A 19,670-nucleotide genomic window follows, 5' to 3' on the forward strand; every position below is an offset into this window, starting at 1 on the left:
AAACTTCTTCTTCTCAATCCTATTCCTATTTATAGTTTCTACAGTACCCCCCTCCCCCAAGCTCCCCTTTTTTTTTCTTTTTTTTTTATAAAATATAAATATTACTCCTAGTTAGTTCTCAATGGTAAGGTAGATATCTAACTAGATTTTAACTTATACTAGTTGACAAGTGATTTTGAGGGGATTAAAAGGTACTCCCTTTATTTCATAAAAATTGATGTTTTGGGATATTGTTTTTTTCTACAAAGATTGATGTTTTGTAAACTTCAAGAATTAATCATTGAAAATATTTAAAAGTTTGAATTGTTATTGGTTTAAAATTAAATAATATCTCTTTAGTCAAAAGAAAAAATATATTTAAACTAAGTAATCATTGTTTTTTTAAAATGTGTAAAAACTTCTAAACATCAATCTTTATGAGAGAGAGTAACAAATATCATACACAATAATGATAAAATCACTAAACGCCTTTACAAACGCCTATGATTCCCAATTTTGTTTATAAATTTTCGTAAGAAATGATAATTATATCAAGCAAAAAAAAGGAAAGAAAATTTGATTTAAGCAAACAGTATATAGAAAATGAACGGAGTCATTAACGTTGGTGTGTCTTTTTGTCTACGATCTCACGCTTTTGCTTGTAGATCTCATTTTACTATATTGGAAGTTGAAAAGATCGGTAATATTCTTTCCATACTTTTAAGTTTATTGTCCATTCGTAAGTGTAGTACTAATCAAAGGTCACGATCCTATCATATTAATTATTGGACTAAATTACACATAATTATTAAAAATTGGAATTTTCTCACATATACTTTCAATTTTCAGAGTGTATACATATGGTATGTTTATCTAGGCAAATTCTGAAATAGCGTTAATTCTCTTAAATTGCTCACAATTAAGGGCATTTAATTATTTTCCTCCACCAAATCAGATTTGGAAAATAGTGGGCTTCAAGGTCTTAATGATGAGCAAGAGTAATGGTGATTAAGACGAGCTTTGATGGAGTAGGAGTAGAAAACTTGCCCAAAAGGAGAAGTTGTAAATGGGAGTGAGAAGTTGAAACTGGCGGCTATGTCTGCCTTAACTCATTATGGTTTCTATCTCTTTTCGATTTCCTTTTTTTTTTTTTTTTTTTTTTTTTTTTTTTTTTTTTTTAGTTTCCTTTGCCCATAAATTCACACTTATTAGCTCCACATCATCAGCTTTGATGCACTGCACCACCCCAAGTAATCATTTGCTCTCAACCCAATCTATAATACTCCCTCTGTCTTACATGGATGTTTTAGAAAATTTTTTTTTGTCCTTTAAAGATAAATTTTCTATAATTTTTAATTAATTAAAATCAATATTTTGTAAATTTCAAGAAGTAATCATTGAAAACATTTAAATTATTGAATTGTTATTAGTCTAAAATTAAATAATATATTTTTACTAAGAAAAAATAATATAGTTAAAATCAATAATTATTGTTTTATTAAAATATGTAAAAACTCCTAAACATCAAACTATGAGGGAAAGAGAGAGTAGTACCTAATTATATTTTTATTTTTTTCCTCCATTAACTGTCTAGGTACCAATTTAGCAGATGTTTAAATCGGCGTAAAATAGATACAGTAGCTCTAGTTTTGCAAGAGGGAAAAAACAAATGTACCGTAAACATCCCTGTTTTAAAAATCTCCGCCTAGCACTAATTACGCCCCGTAAAATCGCTAGACCCACTCTCTCCGCTTCGATTAATGACTAATCCCCGCCTAACATCGATTATCCGATTATACCGTCTAATCCGATTAATTCCCGTATAATTTTGTATATACCGATTATTTTTGGAGCCAAATATAAATCAAGTATATATATATATATATTTGTTATTTAGACATTTAAATTAAGAGTTTATGATGTTTTACAATAACTAATGTACAAACTTTTAATTAAAATCATAATTTATTTTCTTAATATTACGTTTTTATATTTTTACCGTAATTTTAAAGACAATACTATAGCTTTATATTTTATTTGATATTTTTCTTTTCACATAAACATAATTATATATATATTTAGTACTATATATTTTTAATTTACTATTAATTTAATAAAATAACTCAAAAACTAGTCTCCGATTAATCCCGTTTAATCTTCGATTTTTTCGCTAGGTGTTAGGCCCATTCCAACTGCCCGACTAGCGCCTAGCGATTTCTAAAACAAGAGTAAACATTATAAAAAAAAAGTTAAAATATGTTTAATTAAAAAAATTTCACTTTAAAATATAAAATAGTTTCTTCAAAAGAATCCTTAAAAAAAATCTTACTAAAATAACCGCAATGTTCAAAACACTCACTATTAGGCTAAAAGAGACCAAGGAATCCATTTAGAGGAAAAAAACAAAATTCCTAAAGGTCATGTCTATCGTATTCCTCTTAAGGGTAGTTTGGTCATGTAGTATATGATGATATATATGACAAATGATTATCATATAAGTACGTATTCATTTATATACATACATACTTTTTGAGGTGATTATATGTGAAACATCAATCATCACTATAAATCACTAATTTGAGGGTTACACTTCAATTTAATACTCAAAAAGCCGAAATATCAACCGTCAGCTATATTTGTAGTTGATTACACTTAATCGTTAGATATAATAATAGATAATTTAGTACTATGTATCATTGCGATATCAATATGACGGTAACAATAATTCTAACTTGTCAACTGTATAATTAAATTTTTAAAAGTCATGATATATTTAATTAGAGATTTTTACTGACGTCATTTAGAAATAGTAAGCCTCAAATTACATTATACCGTGACCATACTTCTCGAAGAATAATTTTTCATAAATAGTTCCACTTGGTATTTGATTATGTATAAGTGGAAACTAGGCAAGAAACACCATACGCACAAAACAATAAACAATTATAAGCAGAAAAAATAAACGGCACATTTGCCGTGGCCCCTCAAAATATATAACATATAGTTCAGGTTGGTAGGTGATTAATTTTGAACTGATTATGACATTGTCGAGCACTATATTATATATGTTACAAAAATTAATCAATATTAAAAAAATTTCATGATGGCTTTATCATAGAGCTCTAGTTGAGCCGTGTACAACAACAATGGATCATTATTCTAACTAGTAGTTAGGAACCTACAATCTGATTAAACCAATTTATAAGTATCAAATAAAACTGAATGTAAGATTGAATTGCCCTTGCCCGACTGTGAACAGCCGGATTAAGTAGCATTCGAATTACGGTCTTTGTTCTTTGTTCTATTTAATTTGGTGTGTAACATATTCACAATGCTTTTTTTTTTTTTCGTCATCGGCACCCAAAAATTCAGGGTTTGGTCCACTTTCTCTTAAAATGACATAACGTTTGTTTAGTGTAATCGGTTGAACTATCAACGATTATAATTATTTGGTTGAAACATGTATTTTGTAAATTTATATCTTTAAAATCGTGGTCCATATAAACACTTAAGTAGACACCAACATAGTGATGATAGTTTAGTTGGCTACATAAAATACTCAATATATATATATATAGTCACCAATAAATATATATTCAGAAAGAGTTTGGCCAAACAAGATTACTAAAGCTAAAAGTATAAAGAGAAATCTTTTTGTTAACAACTTAAAAAAGGTTTACAAGCTTAATTAAGATCCCAAAGTTAAAACAATACTATACTAGTATAAACGAAGAGGATGGCTTCAAATGGGCCACTCTTTTTTTATTCCGGTTCTGCCTTTCATCCCTTCAATATAAACGTGTTTAACGAGTATTCGTTAATTTGGTTTATTACTGTTGTTTTTTCGGCTTTTGCCAAGTACTTGTGCATTAGGCCGAAATTTGGTCTGTATATTTAGTAAACAACCCTGTTTTAGAAATCGTTAGACGCTAGTCGGACAGTCAGAGTCGGCCTAGTGCCTAGCAAGAAAATCGGAGATTAAACAGGGATTAATCGGGAACTAGTTTTTGGGTTATTTTATTAAATAAATAATAAATTAAAAATATATAGTACGAAATATATGTATAATTATGTTTATGTGAAAATAAAAATATCAAATAAAATATAAAGCTATAGTATTGTATTTAAAGTTACGGTAAAAACATAAAAACGTAATATTAAGAAAAAAATAATGATTTTAATTAAAAGTTTGTACATTAGTTATTGTAGAACATCATAAACTCTTAATTTAAATGTCTAAATAACAGAAATATATATATTTGATTTATATTTGGCTCTAAAAATAATCGGTATATACAAAATTATGCGTGAATTAATCGGATTAGACGGTATAATAGATGCTAGGCGGAAATTAGTTATTAATCGAGGCGAAGAAGATGGACCTAGCAATTTTATGGGGCGTAATCGGTGCTAGGCGAGGATTTTTAAAAGAGGGTTAAACAATAAATGTCTCTAACAAGTACTAACAATGATAAGACCCTTTTTCCATTCTTATTATTATTTGGAGCCTTGAGTAGGGTTTGTTTTTGAAAAACGAAAAGTCCATAAAATTACTTGAAAGGTCACTGCAATTTATAATTTATCAGCATAACTTGCGACTACTATCATTCGTCTCTTCGACCATTTTTTAAAATATCCATTCGTCTCTTGGTATATAGAATTTGAAGCTCAGCAAAGAGCTATAGAAAGTTGTTAAAGAGAGCATTTTTTTTGTCTTGGGTTTCTATTTCAATATTGGAAGTTTAGAGTCTTACTCATACAGCATACCATTTTCTAAGCTTTACGTCGTTTAGGTAACTTAGTTACATCATTTTCGTTTTCGGTTTTGACAAAAGTGCTTACGTTATGACATTTATCATAAAGCATAATTGCAATTAGACAAATTGTAACGGTGCGTAATCTCAGGCATTTGTTTCCATCTCACCATACTTTACAGTATATGATAATAATATATCTGAATATACACATATATCATACATTTTGTCTCTGGTTACATTATCTAGATGATTTATTATGTTATGTGAAAGACTTTATTTATGTTAAGTTGTCCGTATGATTAAACTATAGTTTAAGGAACGATGTGGATCGTTTATACATATATATACCGTGGACCACATCGTATCACTAAAAGTGTCGAGTAATTAGCAGACAAATTATTGTCTTTTTGGTCAAGATTAACTTGTCCACAGTTCAACACGTATCATATTTTCTGTAAATATGGTCATCTGTAACGATTAGACAAATTATCATAAGATCACGAACAAATCATAAGACAAATTCCTCGAAGACATCAAAAACGAGACGATCTTGATATGTTATAACCCGGTCCATCCCTGCGTATTTAATATTTTAATTCGATATTTCGTACGGTTTATTCATAGTTAACCCTAATTGATTATAACACATTTATTTTGTATTTGACAGAGGACATCTATTATTGTAGGACAAGTGCAATACAATTTCGCATTCACATATATTTTCATGTCGTTTTTGGACATTCCAAGATAATATGTTAAGTTTCGTTTGACAGTTTATAGAATAGGTCCATTGAGCATGTCCTTTTAAGTGAGCATTTTCTGCGAGACGATTGTTTATTTAACTATGTACTTGTAGGGTTTCTTTTGGTGTCGTGATTATAGTTTAGTAAAGCTCAAAGATTGATGATATGATATGATATGATATGATAATGGATTTTAGCATATGTAATGAAAATTGGTCCGGAAAATTGCAGTATTTGAAGCGGTGCGGTTAATGTTATTTTAGTCATTGTGGTTACTAAGATACAACCGTCACTAGTAAACAAAATTGGACCTGAATATATAATTTGGAAGTACATGACCCACTAAGAGTTTAAACAGTGCATAAATGCAACAAAAACTTGCTTACTAAGTACTAACCATTTCAGGTTCAATGTTGTTTACTCCGATTTTGTTACGGAACGTATTGGTAAAAGAAAATTATTAGAAACATGTAAATTCTCCTGAGACACAACTCCGTTCCAATATACAGTCTATGCGGATACAAACTGGGCGAATGTGTGATACGATAAACTAATAGTTGCAAGTAGGAAACAATGTAACTAAGATATAATATTCCCCCAATTTGTCTTGTGAACAAAATATCAAAATTACTGGGCGAATGTGTTATACGATAAACTAATAGTTGCAAGTAGGAAACAATGTAACTAAGATATAATATTCCCCCAATTTGTCTTGTGAACAAAATATCAAAATTGCTGATGACTAAACTAAAATATGTTTGTTAGGGAAATATAAAAATAAGTCATAGGATTTGATTAGTAACACAAACAAAGCTTTACAACTGGTACATCTTTTAATTTTTACCAATCATAAAAACTTTATCAAAAACTTTATTAAAAACTTTACTTTCACTTTTTTTGTACAGCTTTCATGTACAGCTCTTTTTTATAGCTTTGCACTATTCCGTAACAGTTTATAGCTTCAATTTACAACTTTTCGGTACAGATTTGATTACGTTATTAATCAGATCCATAATCAAAATATACTAAAAAGAGCCTATTTCTCATGCAAGTTGACCCACAAATATATATAACCAGAATCTAACTAATTGATAAGACTAGACTTTAACTAGTGGATGGAGTGGCTCGAGGAGTGACGTCGGTTTGTTACGAACTTTCCAGAGTTATGATTATTATTATTTCCTCACCTAAGAAACTGAATCTTTATTTTAAAACAACAATTTGATAAATATATAATGTCAAAATGCGAAAAAGCTTAGTCGCTAGCTCTCTCCTCTGCAAGTCATTTGATCATTTTTTAAAAATACTTATATTATATTAATGTCGGTTATTACTGAGATTAGCGCTACTAATTACCCGATCATTCACATGTTAATCTAGTTCGTATGACGTTGTGTATGATGTAAAGTCTGTATGAATTCAGTTAGCTATGTACTTGTTATGTTCGTTCCGTCGGATTCGTTTGTTTGTGTCCAGTAACACCACTTGGAAACGTACGTAGAGTCAAGAGTGCATCGGGATCCAATATACCATGTGATGGTCATATATCAAGATTAGAGACTTAACAATTTTAACTTTTGCGTAATTAGCTATTTTAGCTTAGCTACACGAGAGAACCAATACATCAACAGATCAACTTAATTAAGGAAGTTTAAAAAACGAAACAGTTGAGAGGCTTAAGAGTCTAAGACCAGTCAAAGCCAACAGAAGTCAGACCAACTTTTTTTGTTTTACCGACTTATGTCGGATACGAGTTACTTGACGATTATGTCCTTTTTGTGTATTATCTCTTCTCTTTGCTGGAAAACTGTAAATCCAGCTGTGAATGTTGCGGGCACAAAGCGGCCGGGCAGAGACACTAAGGAAGTGTCAATTCAAACATTAATTTCACACTAACGTAAATGAACTTTTAAGATTTTTGTTTGTGTTATGAAATAATTTTAAAATAAGATAATATATTTTATATTAGGTACGGGCCTTGAAGCTCGGGGAGATCACCAAAACTTATATGCATGTTGCCTATCTATATCCTATATCCCTGAAACAACTTTGAATCATCATTTCTAATACCCGTTTAGGTTCATGCATATATATCTCAAAATATGTCACTATACGGCTATATGGATAGATAATACAATCCAAAATAAGAGCATACGATAGATAAATCAAATACTTTTTTTGTATGATTACCAGATTCGATTTCTACCAGCAGATAAGAGTTACTTCACGACGATCTTGAATGTTGGATTATAATTAAATATATATATATAGAGATATATACACACGAATATATAAAAGTGTAAATATAAGGGTATGTGTAAGAATGCATTATGATAGGGGGGAATGGTGGACGATAATTAAGAGTGCTTGAGATGACGTTTCATACAGAATCACGATGTTTGTGGCAGGAACAATCAGAGATCTACTATATAAGAAAATCAGAGCTTTGTGTAACCTTTTTCCAATATACACTAAAATATCTCCTAGTGATTATCTACTCAATTTCTTTTTATTTTGGAAAATATTCAGATTGTCCACATTTGTGAATATATTAACACGATAATAAAAATTGAATATGCGTCTCGAAAGATTGTGCCGTTAATTGTATGCTCCCTCCCAGGCTAATTGTAATTCAAAAACAAACGATAATATGCGTTTTTTTTCTTTCTATTATGTTCTAAAAATAAATTCGGGATAAATCATGCTGGGATAGTCGATTCTCCAAATAAAAAATGTTTTCTACTCCAAATTCTGTATGTTGTTTTTTCAAATGAATGGAAATAAGAAATAGAACTATACTTTTTATTTAGGGGGGTAAAAACTAGCTATAATCATAAAAAGAAACCCATTAGAGCATGTGCATTGGTAAAGGACAATTTATGGTCCTTCAAATATATTAATCTTATTTTGAGAGTTTCTAAAGTTTAGTACGAGCATTGGTATCCCTCAGAGTTGGTCCCCTGGAGAAAATAATAGATTTATTAAATTAAAAAATTAATTATTTAAATTAATAAATAAAAACATATTAAAGTTTTAATTTAAATAAAACATATAACATTGACATTAAAAACATTAAAAAAATAAAAAGTTACAAAAACTTGAAAAAAAAACAAAATATACAATTAAAACATGAAAGATAAAAAACATAAACCATACAAACATCAAAGATAAAAACAAACATTTTATTCAATTCATAGAATTTTTTTAATCAATCTTCATTATCTGGAAGATGTCCAAAGTTAGTCCAAATATGCTCAATCAAATCTTTTTTTAACCGTTCATGGACTTTTTTATCCCGAATTTCTGTAAGACGAGTAATCGTTGTGCTCATATTTGAACTCAAGCTGGCGGCACCGACGGTATATGTTTGATCCACATCTTCTCCGTGTTGAAATTCAGAAACAATGTTTCGGTAACTGTATGTTCCTCGTTCATCCTCGACAATCATATTATGGAGTATTATGCATGCTCTCATAACATTTGCTATTTTGTTTTTATCCCATAAACGAGATGGATTTTTAATAACGGCGAATCTAGCTTGCAAGACTCCAAATGCACGCTCAACATCTTTCCGCACAGCTTCTTGTTTTTTAGAGAAGAAAGAATTTTTCATACCTTGTGGAAGCCAGATAGATTGTATAAAAGTGGCCCATTTAGGATAAATACCATCGGTGAGATAGTACGCCAAATTGTACTCCCTTCCGTTGACAAAGTAGTTGACCTCCGGAGCTTTACTGTTAAGAATGTCATCAAAAACATTTGATCGATCTAGAATATTAAGATCGTTCATAGTACCTGGAGCTCCAAAAAAAGCATGCCATATCCAAAGGTCGTACAAAGCTACCGCCTCCAGCACGATTGTAGGTTTTCCGGTTGATCGTGAATACATCCCTTTCCAAGCTGTTGGACAATTCTTCCACCCCCAATGCATACAGTCAATGCTCCCAACCATCCCGGGAAATCCACGTTTTTCATTTTCATAGAGTAGTCTTTCTAGGTCGTCTGGTCTGGGACGTCTTAGGTATTCATCGCCAAACAACAGGATTATTGCGGCGGTAAACTCATGCAAACATTTCCGAGCTGTTGAACCACCAATTCGTACATACTCGTCTACTGTGTCGGCGGCAGTACCATATGCCAATTGGCGAATTGCTGCAGTACATTTTTGTATAGGTGACAGACTAGCCCGACCGGTTGCATCCTGGGATTGACGGAAATACTCGACTTCTGTAGAGAGACGTTGCACAATACGCATGAACAATGGCTTGTGCATGCGAAACCGTCGCCGAAATAAATAGTCCGGGTATGTTGGAGTATCACTGAAATAATCATTCCAAAGATTATTGTGGCCTTCTTCTCGGTTTCTTGAGATAAAAATCCGTTTGTGCGGCTTTGTTGGTTCTTGAATGAGATTAGAATTTTCAGCATAATTATCAAAATATGCATCAAAATCATCATCCATACCATCTCTTTGGTAGTGATAATGGTATGATGAAGATGCCATTTAGAAAAAAAAGGAGAAGTGTAGATCTTGTTATCTTCTTGAGGAAAGAAAGAAAAAGAGAAGTGGAAATCTTGTCTAGCTCATTTGTTTGGTTTTGTGTTACAAGAGAAACATATATATAGCAAATGATTTTGTGTTACTCAATCCGTGATGATCCGTGACTTCAAGCAATGTGACAAAAGCAATAAAAACAAAAGCTTGTGACAAAATCTTGTGATTACCACAGTAATGATCCGTGACTTCAACCATATAACAAGGATACCACAAAAGCAATACAAAACCATCAATACAACCATCATCAATACTAAACCATCAATACAAAAACCAGCAATACAAAACCATCAATACAACCATCATCAATACTAAACCATCAATACAAAAACCAGCAATACAAAACCATCAATACAAAAATCATCAATACCAAAACCATCAATACAAAACCATTTCTAATCCTATTTCTGGTCTTCCATAGCTCAAATATTTCCTTCTCTAACCGGTCGATTGTCTGCGCTGTCTCATAGTTAGTCGAGATTGGAAGGTTATCTACCTTCTGAGACAGGACGTCACATTGTCTGCCAATCTCTCTCATCTCCTCCATAACAGCTTCATCCCACCACTTGTGAATATGCATCTCTCCATCATCAACATTCCCACATGTGTAGAACCTGCATTAACATATATAATTAGCAAATCACTTAATAATCAGTTAAACATAGCAATATGAAAATAAGAGGGGCTGACCATACCATCTGTTGTAACTTGTAGATAAGAGGGGCTGACCACCACAATAGCATACCTTCGGGAATCCGAACTCAAACTCAGGTTGAGGAGGGTATTGAGTCACCTCAGCATTCATGAAGCTACTCTCAGCCTCATCCATCCGAATCAAAGCTTTTATCTCACTGTCCACAGCTTGGTCTGACGAATCAGGCTGAGAGTAGCTGTTGTCATGGCCCATCTTATTTATATGAAACATATACACATAGAGAATAGATTGACACAGTCAGAAACACAAGGATAATAGATTAATCATACAAGAACAGTTTGACACAATCAGAACTAAAACAGAAATTCGAACTTAGCTACTAAGAAAATCATACAAAGTAACAACAATCTCAGAAATACTGAGCCACTATCTTATCCTTGATAAGTTGATCAACTTCACTAAGTGGTTCTGGTTTGGCGAGAAGTGTGTCTAGTATGCCAAGCTTCTGTAGCTTCTCCTTTTCAGCCATATCCACCTTCTTTACTTCCCACATGCTCTTATAGTCAGCAAGAGCCTTCCCCTGAGAATTGTTCCTCCTGGCCTTTGCAGCCTTGATACCTTGAGGCCTTTCCTCAAAGACTTGCTCATTGTGGGTTGACTCGGATTGTGAAGCTGTCTCGGATTGTGAAGCTGCCTCGGATTGTGAAGCTGTCTCGGATTGTGAAGCTGCCTTTGAAACAGGTTTTCTCTTTGTTCTGACTGAAGTTGAAGTGTTGTTAAAAGCGTTAAGATTCATCCATTTCTGCTCAAACCTTAACAAACACCAGCAATGCTCCATTGTAAACTTCGTCTTTTGTTCAGCGAAGTAGATGTCATGAGCCATCTTTACCACATCGTTCTCAGAGTGTCCACTACTGTTTAGTCTCTCTGCAGCTGCGTAATCCCCGCAAAACTTGTTTGTGCACTCATTGATTCTAAACCACCTCTGCTTACAGTTTATGTTCATCCCTTGTTCACCATTGGCTAGAGCATGAGGAGTCTCTGCATAGTATTTGTTAACCCTTTGCCAAAAGCTTCCTCCCTTCTGTTGATTTGCAATAATCGGGTCCTTTGAAGTGTTCAGCCACGCACTGATAAGAATTTTATCATCGGCCGGATTCCATTTCTTCCTGTTCTTCCTGGCAGGTGTCTCTTGAGAAAGAGGTACATCTTGAGATTCTTGAGACGAGTAAGGAGGTACTTCGTAAGCAACATTGTCGCCAGGTGATGGAAAACTCTCATAAGGAGAGTTTTCTTGGTTAAGAGACTCTCCTTGACTGTTGAGAAGCTCTAAATAACTAGAGGACTGACAGAATGGATTGTAAGAACTCATAGCAGAAGAGTTTTAGATGATGAGGACTCGGAAATGTTGTTGGTTTAACAAAGAAGAGAGATAGAAGAAGATGGAGAAAGATTGAAGGCGGGTTTGGTGTTTAAATTGTGAAAAGATATCAGGTAATAAGTTACCATTCATAATGACCTAACTTACAACAACCTAAGTCTAATCACAATTTATGACAACTACAAACCATACTCGTACACAACTACACCAATACACAACTACAAAGCATTCTAGTATCCCATTAAATTGATAGAGGAGATGGTTTAAGACAAAATATTTACGGTTTTAATATATAAGTTTGATCACAATTAAGTTAGATTACAATAAGCAGAGATCATCACCACTAATAATATATATTCTCATAACTTTTAACAGATTTCTTTAAATAGATCACTATTACAAGCAAAGCAATGAATGAGACCAAGTCTACACCAACCAAAACAATTTATGATCAAGAACCTATCATATAAATTTGTTTACCAAATCAATTATTGAGACCAATACAAAGAACAACTAATCAACAACCAAAGCATTAAAAAAAAAAAAATTTACCTCTGACTCAATGATTGTCAACTGCTTCTTCTGTGATTTCCCGTGATGTGTTGCTATCTTTAAGTGACGCTGAGGAAACTCATGAACAGCAAACAATATGCAAGGTATAGTCAGTTTAACATAAAAGAATTAACATTATCCAAACAAAATAACAAAGAGACAAAGCCAGAAACTCATACACTCATCCAGCTAACCCCAAAGACATAATCTAAAAAACTAATTCGAACCAAAACTGAGACATAATCCAAAACCCTAAATCTAAACAAAAATCATCAACATTTGCACCGTAAACCCAAAGATAAAACTATTATCGAGAACAATCGAACCAGAGACTAAACAATCAAAGACCAGACGTACCGAATCAGAGGAAAAATAATCGAAACCCTAACCAGAGACGAAGCCCTAAACTAATCGCAGAACCCTAAATCGACGAAACCCTAAACTAATCACAGAACCCTAAATCGAGAGATTAAATTCAGGATAAATAATCGAAACCCATAACCCTAAATCGAACTCTAATAACAAATCAGAGACTAATAAATCGAGAACCCTAAATCGAGAAACAATTTCGAATCCCAGAAACAATATAGCAAACCATAAAATCGAACACGAGTAGAACACTAACCTCCTTTCAATTGATACCGGCGAATAATCTTCTAGATGATACCGCAGATCGATTCGGATGCTTTCGCCGGCAAAACAAGTCGCCGTCGAGAGAGATAGAAACAAGAGAGAGAGAGTCGGAGATAAAAAATAGAAGTCGATGGTTCAATTTTTTTCTATCCCCTACCCAAACAACACAAACAACCGAGAGCATGCCACGGGTAAGGAAGGACGGACAAATAAACGTCCCCTTTAAAGGAACGTTCCTTCGCATAATCACACATTTTGATTTAAATTAAATCATTTTATTATGAAGGACAGATGAAATATACGCTAATGCAAATGCTCTTAGTCTAAAATAAGCAACCAGGCCATGGCACATTTTGGTTTAAAATAATAAAAGAACATTTGCATAAGAAGGTGTGCATAAATAAAAGTGTGAATTGGACTTTGTTAAGGATTTTTATCTTATTTGAGAGAAGAAGAAAATAGTCAAAGGAACAAGATGGGACTTCTGCTTGGAGTTGCAGGTTTATTGTTTCGGTGCCTCTTGGCTCTAACTCGGAGCTTCCCTCGTTTTCATATTCCACAGATCATATTATTGTACTGCAAAATAGTATTTTGTCTTAAACGCGATAGTAATTAATTGTAATACAAGTCAAATGCATCAATGTCTAAAAATACATATCATTGGAGTTTTCAAATGATATCGTCCAGAAAAGAAATCATATAGATCTAGTTATCATGAATGATTATGAAAAATTTGTGGATCATGCTATAATGTCAAATTATTGTTAGAGTTTCTAGTGTCAGTGAATCTAAAACACTAAAAATGTCTGTATCATTTTATAAAATATAGTTCAGAAAAATGACTGTACTGGCATTTCTATAAATACCAAGACACAAAAAATAGTATGCATTGTGTATAATAATAGATATATACTAGTATATTATATATTTCGACTTGTCTTCCGCTACGGATGATAAAAGAGAAAGACAGGGAGCGATGTCTACTGAGAGTACAGACGATAGAGAAATTGAAGTAATAATATATCTCTATATCATATCATCGTTCCTCAAATTCGTGACTCTCGTCTTGTCAAATCAAAGCCCATTCCATCATCACAATCATCAATATCATCTTCCATACACATCCCACACGACGCATGGATGTGTCATGTGTGTGTGTGTGTGAGCATGAACATAAATGTAGACGACGACACAAGTAACCTCAGTACCGATAGTCTCGTGAAAATGTTTGTCTTCTTTAGGCCTCTTTTAAATTACATGTCGTAACCATGTTTAGTAAACCTTGGCTCAACAGTTGGAGAGATTTACGGAATCAACATTAATTACCTGTTTTAGCTTCATTTGATCAAATCTTGATATGTAGGGTTAGATCCTACATCGTTGATTATTACTATATGATAAACTTTGTCTTCAAATTACCAAGACATTTAATTAATATATACTATATTATATACGTGTGTGTCTCTGCTTAATGAACCAGCTGAGTTAAGCATTTGATGATTTGAACAAACAACATCGACAAACAAAGATTATGTTGGATGGGTTACACTTTTATTATACGCGTACATAAATGACTATGTTGATGATATGTGTATTTTTAAAATCAAATTTTTATAAAATCTAGGGTCTAGGGAGTATTATTTATCAACGAATTAGTAATCCAATTAATTATTTCCGAGGATTCAATTTACCCGGAAAAGAGACATATGTGTCGTGATAAACTATTGGGCTTTATGGGCCTAAAACTGCTGCTGCTTCGTTCTCCTTATCGTCTTCTCTCTTTCGTGTTTTATTCTGGGCAAGTAACGTTTCGTTCTTCAAATTTCGGTTTCTCAGTTCGTCGACTATATATTTCTTGCCACGATTCAGCAGGTCGGTGTTTTGAAGTAGAGCTCAGGCCTATCAAGCTTCATTTGATTCCGGAAGTGACGAGAAGAGGTAGAATTAAGAGCGTGCGTGTTCCATCTATTTCTGTGGAAATCTGGAAACTTTATTATCTCTAAGTGCCTGTTTAGTGAAGATATAGGTAGAACAAGGAATGTATTGGATCATAGTTTTGAAATCTAAGGGTGTGATATAAAGTAAAGTTAACTCTTTTGGGTGTGCCTAATGGTTTCTTGAGTAGATTTATTATACCAAAGTTATGGTTTTTTTTTTTTTAATTATTATTATTCAGAGCATATGCTTGATTAATACAGATTAGTTATTAGTTTCTAGATGTAATTTCTCTTTGTAGAAGCTAAGATGAAAAAAAGAAGTTGGATTCTTTGTAATTGGAAGTTTTCCATCGTATGTGCTCTTCAGAACATCTGGTTTCTTCTTCACTATGCGAGGTCCTGCTGGAACTTTTCGAGTCTTTGGCCGAATATCCTGCATGAACATAAGCAAAAAAACATTAGATGTTTGGCATCGGTTCTCAACTTAAGCAGTAACCAAAGGCCTGTAATGTAATGTCAAACCTGATCAAAGATGGCAGTGGGTATTGCAAGCGTAGCAACGGCATTTGGAGCATCGACTATCCCAGATATTCTTCCTTCGCACGGACAGCATGAGAGTAATAGGTATACCTGTTCACAACCATAATTTCTTGGTAGTTTTAATGCTTGTGATCAGTTTGGTTCTCGGAGAAACTTCTAGTTGCAGGGATTAGTATACCTGTTCTTTTGAGTAACCAAATTTGGAGAGATAATCTATAGCGTTGAGAACTGCTCGTTTGTAAGCAACTGTTGCATCTAGGTAGTGTTGTTTCCCGCTCTCATCGACACTGATACCCTCAAAGACCAGCCACTCTGAGAATCTCGGTTCCACTGGCCCTATCTCAAAGATTGGGTTTACATGGAGAGGGGTTGGTCCCATTGGTGTAAGGTATTCTTGCATCCCGTTTCTTATGATTTCACACCTATTGATAAGTTACAGAATAGTTTTTGGTCATAATTTTTTATTAAACACTGCAAAAAAAAAACGAGAACATTTAAGAAAACTTATGGAGTAGAGAATTGGTAGAAAAGTACAATTAGGAACGTATGCACATACTTGAGTTCTAGAAATCCACTCATCTCAATGGCTCCGCAGAATGAGATCTCACCATCACCTTGTGAGAAATGCATGTCACCAGTGCTTAGATTAGCCCCTTCTACAAACACTGGAAGATATATTTTAGAGCCTCTGCTTAGGTTCTTTATGTCACAGTTTCCTCCGTTTTCTCTTCCTGGTATTGTCCTTGCAGCCTCCTTTGAAATCCTTTCCCATTCTGGTGTTCCCTCTTCAATCTACAAGAGCATTATGTAAGGATCCTCACGAGTTCAGAGGTTAGTACCATCGTATACACCTTAAAAAACACTGTTATGGCCTCAGTAAATATCGTTTTGGTATGTAGCTTACATTCCCGAGGAGGCATCCTTTACTTGTTGGTAGGTTTGCCAGTGGCCGCTGATGCACAACCTCGCATAGTGATAGGGATTTGAGACCACTTTCTTCTAAATGTCTTTCCCTTTCATTCCAAATTCTCAGGAGTTCTTTTGATGGTGCAGTGCCAATGATTCCTGGATGTGTCAAACCTGGAAACCGTACTCCTGCCGTGCCGTGATGTGAAGATATTTAGCATGTGAATAGTCAACAAAACACCTCATAACAAGGAAAGCTACATGGTTGTTGCTACTAATCTGCTTGACAAAAAAAGCAGGACGATGTTATGTTCTAACCAGGAATTTGAGGAGAGTAGGCATAAATCCCTTCAAAGTACCAAATAGCTTTGGTTGCACAAGGGAAATGGTCAGTCAAGAACCCGCCGCCATTCTCTCTATCAAACGAACCAGTGAAGCCCCATTCATTTCCTGGAAGAGGACCCAAGTTGCATATGTCAACAGCAAGAAGATCACCGGTCTTGGCTGCAACACCTTCCTCATCCACAACTTTGATCGGTCCACTCAGGTAATGAACCTGCATAATCACCAAAAGAACTTATATCTATTTGCAATTCATGTTTGTAATCATGTTTCTCACTAAACCCCCTCCCTTACAGTAGAAAGGTCTATGCTCTTAATATCGCCAGCAGAATCATCATCTTTCACTGCACCTCCCGTCCAATCAACCATTTCCACCCTAAAGAACTCACCAGCCATGACCTCAGCAACTGATGGTATCTCAGGATGCCATCTATTATGCAGTGGCTGATTCTGTTGCCATGGTTTCTTCTTCAAATCCACCTTCACCACTACTCTTGGACTCGCCGGAGCCATCAAACATTAAAATCCGATAAGTGCAGTAATTTTCTCTCTATTCCCACATTCTATATTTTATATATACTTATTAGTTTTTTCTTTTAATGAAAAAAAAGGAAGCATTGGTTTTTGCAGATTCCTTATCCACAACTAAAAGACAGTAAAAGATCCCATCTCTCACCATCTCGTATATGCCATAAGACACGTATGTCTCTTTGTGTCTTTGTGTGGCAATGCATAGATGACAAGAAGTTGAAAATGACATTTTGTTGACTTATGTTATGAATAGATTCTTTGTTATGTCCGGAAAGAGGTGGAGCTCATGAAGGAGGAGTCTTACATTTGACTTATTAATTTCGTATTTTTTGTAATTCAAAGTAAGATATTTTGAGACAGAGTCTAATGCATTCACCCTGAAAATAGTGTATATGAGATTAAGGACGCAATTCATTAACTTCGGGTTTCTAGAGTTTCTTGGTTTGGATTTAGCTCTTTATTTCAAAATATGTCTGATTATACAGTCTAGATAGTTGCTTCTCTGTATATTTTATTCTTGAAGCTGTGTTGAAGAACTTTGATTCTTTGTAATTGGAAGCTTTCCATCATATGTGCACTTCAGTACGTCTGGTTTCCTCACTATCTGAGGTCCTACTGGAACATTTCGAGTCTTTGGTCGAATGTCCTGCATGAACATACAAAAGCATTTATCATGTTGTCAGTCTTATTTTTCAGTTGTTAACTAATTGTTGAAAGAGCAAACTCAAGCGTTTTACTTAAGTAGAGTACAGATGGACACAATTCATACCTGATCGAAGATGGCCGTAGGTATTGCTAGTGTATCAACGGCATTCGGAGAATCAACTATCCCAGATATTCTTCCTTCGCATGGACAACATGAAAGCAAGAGGTACACCTGTTCACACCATATTCTCTTTAATCATTTCTATCGTTCTAGTTTTAATTTAGAAGTTTTTATTTTGTGATCAGATTCTACAAGTGCTGCTGCAGAGACCAGTACCTGTTCTTTTGAGTAACCAAATTTGAAGTAATAGTCTATGGCGTTGAGAACTGCTCGTTTGTAAGCAACTGTTGCATCTAGGTAAATGTTGTCTTCCGGTCTCATCGACACTGATACCCTCAAAGACCAGCCACTCTGAGAATCTCGGTTCCACTGGCCCTATCTCAAAGATGGGGTTTACATGGAGAGGGGTAGGTCTTATTGGTGTAAGGTACTCCTTCATCCCATTCCTTATGATTTCACACCTATTAACGAGTTACAAAATGGTATCGGGTCAGAATAGTTTAATACGCTGGACAAAACCCAGAACATCTGAGAATGCATAGTAGAAAACTTATTTATATACTTTAGTTCTAGAAATCCACTCATCTCGATTGCCCCAGAGAATGAGATCTCACCATCCCCTTGTGAGAAATGTATGTCACCGGTGCTTACATTAGCCCCTTCTACAAACACTGGAAGATATATTTTAGAGCCTCTGCTTAGGTTTTATGTCACAGTTTCCTCCGTTTTCTCTTCCTGGTATCGTCCTGGCAGCCTCGTTTGCATATCTCTATCAAACGAAGCAGTATATCCCCATTCATCTCCTGGTAAAGGACCCAAGTTGCATATCTCAATAGCAAGAAGATCACCTGGCTTAGATACAACACCCTCCTCATCCACAACCCTAATCGGCCCACTTAGGTGATGACTCTGTACAATCACCAAAAGTTGTTTCTCTTTAATAATATATTCATTGATTTTTCATATTTTCTCACTAAACTCACTTACAGTAGTTAGGTCTGCGTTCTTGATATCGCTCGCAGAGCCATTGTCTTTGACAACGCCTCCCATTGCATCAATCATTTCCACCCTGAAAAACTCACCAGCCTTAACCTCTGCTACTGGTGGTATCTCAGGATGCCATCTATTATGCAGTGGCTGATTCTGTTGCCATGGTTTCTTATTCAAATCCACCTTCACCACTACTCTTGGACTCGGTGGAGCCATCTCAATATGCAGGGTGAGCTGACTGAAAACTATACTCTTCTTCTATGTATCTCACACCTTGTTCCCTGCTTTTTTTGTTAGTCCTTGTTTCATTGAAAAGAGAGGGTTCATTGGTTTTTGTAGATTTCTTATCTATTCACAACAAAAAGACAGTAAAAAGATTGCATCATTTCACCGTCTCGTTAGG

At 34.3% G+C, this 19,670-nt stretch overlaps 2 protein-coding genes and 1 pseudogene across 5 annotated transcripts; all 3 read right to left on the reverse strand.

The window, feature by feature from the left end:
* Window positions 1–11,098: 11,098 nt before the first annotated feature.
* Window positions 11,099–12,061, reverse strand: LOC104727524 (uncharacterized). Its single transcript, XM_010446622.2, has one exon. It carries the CDS (start codon window positions 12,059–12,061, stop codon window positions 11,099–11,101), a length of 963 nt encoding a protein of 320 aa, XP_010444924.2.
* A 3,376-nt stretch (window positions 12,062–15,437) lies between these two features.
* Window positions 15,438–17,647, reverse strand: LOC104721007 (uncharacterized). Of its 3 annotated transcripts, none has more exons than XR_015570909.1 (7): window positions 17,275–17,647; window positions 16,957–17,194; window positions 16,637–16,827; window positions 16,289–16,524; window positions 15,911–16,203; window positions 15,715–15,822; window positions 15,438–15,625 (listed from the first exon to the last, which is right to left on the reverse strand). XR_015570909.1 is itself a non-coding variant. In XM_010438910.3 (7 exons), the coding sequence occupies exons 1-7, from the start codon at window positions 17,491–17,493 to the stop codon at window positions 15,455–15,457; spliced, it is 1,407 nt and encodes a 468-aa protein (XP_010437212.1). In that variant the 5' UTR covers window positions 17,494–17,647; the 3' UTR covers window positions 15,438–15,454. The 3 variants fall into 3 exon arrangements, 2 of the variants coding, with proteins under 2 accessions (XP_010437212.1, XP_087327730.1); XM_010438910.3 differs by having other exon boundaries at window positions 15,911–16,154; XM_087471604.1 differs by having other exon boundaries at window positions 15,458–15,822; window positions 15,911–16,154.
* Window positions 17,648–17,945: 298 nt separating this feature from the next.
* Window positions 17,946–19,613, reverse strand: LOC104727525 (uncharacterized; annotated as a pseudogene). Its single transcript, XR_015570910.1, has 5 exons — window positions 19,265–19,613; window positions 18,840–19,186; window positions 18,494–18,738; window positions 18,281–18,388; window positions 17,946–18,157 (listed from the first exon to the last, which is right to left on the reverse strand). The product of XR_015570910.1 is annotated as an uncharacterized LOC104727525 (transcript).
* Between the last annotated feature and the right edge of the window lie 57 nt (window positions 19,614–19,670).

This window comes from Camelina sativa, chromosome 11 (assembly GCF_030686135.1).
Source record: "Camelina sativa cultivar CO46 ecotype springtype chromosome 11, ASM3068613v1".
NCBI lineage: Eukaryota > Viridiplantae > Streptophyta > Magnoliopsida > Brassicales > Brassicaceae > Camelina > Camelina sativa.

Excerpts from the sequence above, each read along its gene's own strand:
- LOC104727524 (XM_010446622.2), bottom strand. The coding sequence starts at position 12,061 with ATGAGTTCTTACAATCCATTCTGTCAGTCCTCTAGTTATTTAGAGCTT.
- LOC104721007 (XM_010438910.3), bottom strand. The coding sequence starts at position 17,493 with ATGGCTCCGGCGAGTCCAAGAGTAGTGGTGAAGGTGGATTTGAAGAAG. Across the intron at positions 16,525-16,636 it reads AAGGATGCCTCCTCGGGAAT|ATTGAAGAGGGAACACCAGA; the intron begins GTAAGCTACATA and ends ATGCTCTTGTAG. Across the intron at positions 16,155-16,288 it reads AGTGGATTTCTAGAACTCAA|GTGTGAAATCATAAGAAACG; the intron begins GTATGTGCATAC and ends ACTTATCAATAG.